The 5,000-nt window shown below is 43.3% G+C and overlaps 1 protein-coding gene across 1 annotated transcript in view; it reads right to left on the bottom strand.

Annotated features, from left to right (window-relative positions):
- The window catches only part of LOC119569921, a 3,254-nt gene extending 358 nt beyond the window's left edge, over positions 1–2,896 (bottom strand). Inside the window, 2 exon segments of the mRNA XM_037917873.1 lie at positions 1–2,340; positions 2,342–2,896. The exon segment at positions 1–2,340 is cut by the window's left edge and continues 358 nt beyond it. Coding sequence (XP_037773801.1) covers positions 1–2,340; positions 2,342–2,428 — 2,427 coding nt within the window. The 5' untranslated portion in view covers positions 2,429–2,896.
- Between the last annotated feature and the right edge of the window lie 2,104 nt (positions 2,897–5,000).

Below are 5,000 nucleotides of genomic sequence, written 5' to 3'. Positions count from 1 at the left end.
ATCATCGAGGACGCTCCCGCCGGGTCTCGGGTGTCGGAAGTCGTGGCGGAGCCTTAGCTCCACTTTCCACGTCGTGCCTATCATCCCCATGAGGACATCCCGCAGGCACGGGATGTCCTCGGGATCACCGCAGATGTCCAGGTTCAAGAGTTTCGGATGCACGTGGCTCAGAACACGCATGAATGCAGCTAAATGGCCGTCGGATATTCTTGTGTCTTTCGTGAGATCCATCGCCTTGGCAAGTAATTTGCTTACTGTGCCGTCGCACTTGACCTCGGAGAGCAAGTCCAGCCACTGCGATGTATCACGAATACCAGTGGCCTTGAGTAATTCCACTAGCTCAGTGGATCTTTCCTCTGCCAATAGCTTTCCTCTGAGGTGAAGCAAGCCTGTAAGGTGAATCAGAATGTTTTGGTCCTTAATCAAGTCTAACTTTGTCTCTTTGCCATTGTACTTGGCAGCATCCTTGGCGGCTCCTTCTAGAACACTCTGGATACTAGGTAATTGCCTGGCTGCTTCATGCTGATATTTCAACAAAAACAAATTACATTCATGAAGAAGAGAACTGCTAATGTTTTGAGGAACTTTCTGATAATTCAGAACGTTCTCAAACCCATCTATTATTTCGGTGATGTTTAGTCCAAGCTCATCTGCCTTAATGATCTCCATCACATGCATAGCTGAATAAAAATCTTGAACGGCTTTATGGGGAAAGCTATATTTCTCATCATCACCAGTCAGAGAAGGTGCCTGGATCAGAAAGGCTCCAAGAACCTCATTTGCTGGAAGCTTTGAAAGGCAGCATGCAAGCTTCAGCCTTTGTACTGAAGGCTTGGACAGAACTACAGCATCCCCACAGTGGTTTATGAAGGCCTCTTTGCAGAGCTTCTTCATAAACTGCTGAACATTGTCTTTCAGTTCAGTACCCTCGACAGTTCTTGTTTCTTCATGGCCAGACAGCCTCTGAAGCAATCTCTTTAAGCACAACTCAAGTGTCTTTGTGAAGAGTTCTGTTGCCGTGGTCAGAATGTTTACAGCATGTGGGTCAAGGAACCATAATATTGTCACGAGGACCAAGTTGAAGGGGAACCGCCAGTGGGCTTGCATCCGGCTGTCTTTCCTTGACAGATACCGGAGGAGACCGGAGATGTCTCTGTTTATGGTGCCTGGGTCTTGTAAAACCTGGCTATAATTTCTGACAAACTCTCCACATTTATTTTCTTCTATGCCCAAAACCTTGATATGCATAATGTCATAGTTCTCTGGGACATATCTGTTGAAGTCAGGTACTTTGTTGGGTCGTGTTGTACAGAGAACAGTTACGTCATTGGTTCTGCCCATCCCCATGATTTCTCTCAGCACTCTATCTGATGCTTCATTAAGTTCATCAAGCCCATCCACAATGAACATAAGTCTATTTTGCTGAATACACTCAATCAGACCACGTTCAGCCATCAATGAGCCAAGGAGGTGTCCAAGGGAATTGATATCGTCTCGGCACCTACTTAAATATACCAAATCATAATCAGTGAGAGTCTCCATGGAACTAGTGCCTGAGGCCCAGTCACTTATCATCTTTCTTGTGAGGGTTGTTTTGCCAACACCCGCAGGCCCTTCGATGAGTAACACGGAACAGTCTTTCCCTTTCTGTTCCCGTCTCTCCTCTGCCTTTGCAAGAAGTTCACTATATTGGATGAACTCATGTGTTTGTGAGCCTTCCTGCTTGATTTCCATCGAGGTGAAGACCTTGTCCACACGCACCTTCGATTTCCCAAGCAAACTCGAAGCTGGTCCAAAACTGGACTCCTTTCTATAGAGTCTTTTCAATTCTCGTTTCCCTTCGACTTTCACCTGCTGGCACAGTCTGTCAAAGACTATTTCGTGACAACCTGATGTGTGTAAAGGGTTGTTTCGAAGACTGTTGACCTCTTTGTTTAGATCTTCCAAGTTAGCTTGAACGATGTTATCATCTATGTTGTAGATTTCTGCTACTTTCTTCAGGGCATTATTGAGCAGATCCCTCAGCTCCTCTATCACTCTAAAAAAGTTTTGATCATCCACAACATACTCTTCATGTAGGAACTCATTCCTACGATTCTTGATGGATGTCACATACCATTCCAGTGTCTCTGCTGAAGTTGTCCATTGAGCATCTCCCGGAGGTGCTAATCCATCACAGCCGAACATGATGCAGATGTATAAAAGGGAGACATCAAATGTCGTGATATCACCACTCTTCTCTATCTTTTTCCTTTGACTCTGATTAAACTTCTTGCGTAATGTTGTTATAGAAATCATCTTCACTTGTATGAGGTACTCGTAAAAGGTCTTGCCAGCCCACCTCTAGCAGCAATTTGAGCACCATTTTGCTTGTCTGAGTGGTAATCTCGTATAAGACGGGGGTCAGCTTTGACGAGGACGGAGCCATTGCGTAGGCGGATGGTGACTGAGCGGCTGCCGGTCTGCAAGAAAATATAAGAGTGGGTGTCAATTCTTCACTTCCAATGCGGCCTCATTAGAATATCCACATGTACACAGCTGAACAAAGAAAGGCCATCATAACAGCACAAACAAGCAAATCAATTTAAACTAAATTCTGTTTCCTCGTCACCAGTACACCAGCTATGCCAAGCATCATCCCTAGGCCTCGGCATGAAATTCAAGTCATTTCAGCCATCAGAAAAATAAAAAGCTCTTGAAATGTTGGAGAAATCGTTTTTCTTCAAACAGATTAAATCAGTATTTATCCTAAGAGGACACGCCATCCAGGTGTGAAATTATTGGAATAATTTAGATAAGAGCATGGAATTCCGTCTAAGAGACACAAATATATGGATAGATAGAGACAGGTAGACATATATATAGAGAGAGAGTGGGAGAGAGGCAAAAGGAGAGAAGGGGGGGGGGAGTGATATATATATATAAATATATATATATATATATATATAATATATATATATATATATATATATATATATATATATCTGTGTGTGTGTGTGTGTGTAGAGAGAGAGAGAGAAAAGGGGAGAGAAAGAGAAAGAAGAAAGAGAGAGAGAAAGAGAGATGGAGAGTCGAGGGAGGGAGAGAGAGAATGAGAGATGGAAGGTGGTAGGAAGGGAGTGAGGGAAGGGGGGAAATGAAGAGGAGAGAGAAAGAGAGAGACAGACAGACAGACAGACATAGAGAGAGGGATTAGAGGGAGAAAGAGAAATTGTGTCTGTTTGTGTGTTAGAGAGAGGGAGAAAAAAAAGGAGGGAGGAAGGAGGGGGGACAGAAAGAGAGATACATGAAAAGATAGAAAAAGAGAGAGGTAGCCAGACAGACAGACAGAAGAGAGAGAGAAAGAAAGAGAGAGAGAGAGAGAGAGAGAGAGAGAGAGGCAAAAGGAGTGAAAGGAGGAAGAAGGGCGAGAGAGAGAAGGGTGAGAGGGAGAGAAAATATATATGCATATATATATATATATATATATATATATATATATATATATATATATATATAAATATATTATATATATATATAATATATATTATATATATATAATATATATATATATATAATATTATATATATATATATATATATATTATATATATTATATTATATAAATATATAGTATATATTATATATATAGAGATAGAGAGAGAGAGAGAGAGAGAGAGAGAGAGAGAGAAAGAGAGAGAGAGAGAGCGAGGAAGACAGACAGAGAAGGAAAAAGGAGAGGGGGGGGGGCGGGGAGTGTGGAACAAAGAGAAAGAAGGGGAGGGAGGGAGAAAATGAGAAAGAAAAGAGATAGAGAGAGAGAGGCAGACATACAGAGAGAGCGAGAGAGAGTCAGAGTGAGACAGACAGAGCGAGAGAGTGCGTAAGGAAGGGTGGGAAGAAGAAAAAGAGAGAGAAGGGAGAGAGGGGAATTCAAAGAGATATATCTCCCTCTCTCTCACTCCTCTCTCTTTCTCATTCTCTTTCCTTCTATCTCCCTCTTTCTCCTAACCCGGACCACATTATCTCTTCCTTTCTTTCTTTCTGTATATATCTATTTCGTCTTGTCTCACCCCTCACTCTCTCTCTCTCTCTCTTCTCTTTCTCTCTTTCTCCTTTGAGTGTTCCTTCCCTCTCTCTCTCTCTCTCTTTGTAAGAGACTGCTAGTGCCTCAATGTAATAACTAGTTACACAGTATGACATGCACATAACCACTATTTGTGTAGGCCATTGGACCAGAAGACCGCGTGGACATATGTTTAACACGTCGTTCTATGTCAATTAAGAACCATTGCCTCAGTGAGGGTGCAGAGGACAATTATAGCTAACCTCGCCTGACCTTTCAGTGTGCTTCCAGAAGTCACTGTGCCCAAGTCTCCACCAGCTTACGGCCCCCCAAGGCTGGCTGACCTGTCACGCGACACCGTGCTAGAACGGAGCTTGTAACTCAATTTTTATGTAAATTTATTATTTAAGTATAACCCGGGGTTGTTTAAATCGTGTAATAGATCTACGCTCCGGCGTTATGATAGTAGATACCGGTAAAATAATTAAAAAGTTATTCGTTCGATCAGCAAATTTCGAGTTGGTGTGGCCAGTAGTTACTAGGGTTTAAGCTGGAATAATTATTAAACACTCCTTCTCACCCTCTAGAAGTCACTTTTGGGTAAATCTCAAGTGATCATGTAGGGTATGTCACGAGCGCCTATCACAGATGCACTGGGTAGAGCGGGTTATTTATAGACTAACATGCATAATTTAACGCCGACGGGGGCGCATGGCCGCATCTACCCTTCGCTTCCAACCACGAGGGTACATCGTGGCGAATCTCCAGGCAGGCCCTCGACCCATCTCTAATTCCTCGCGGTCTCATTGAGCTGCCCAAGCCATGACTCCTGGGTCGTCCCACAGGCCTCCTCCACCTAGGGTTGTCTCGCAAGAGATCGATGCCAGGGTATAGGATACGAACTAGGCCATATAGCCTGAGCTGGCGATCCTGACTATACAAGCAACAGGTCCCAT

The sequence above is a fragment of the Penaeus monodon genome, unplaced genomic scaffold (genome assembly GCF_015228065.2).
Source record: "Penaeus monodon isolate SGIC_2016 unplaced genomic scaffold, NSTDA_Pmon_1 PmonScaffold_1989, whole genome shotgun sequence".
Classification (NCBI taxonomy): domain Eukaryota; kingdom Metazoa; phylum Arthropoda; class Malacostraca; order Decapoda; family Penaeidae; genus Penaeus; species Penaeus monodon.
This window is presented reverse-complemented; position numbering and strand designations above follow the sequence as displayed.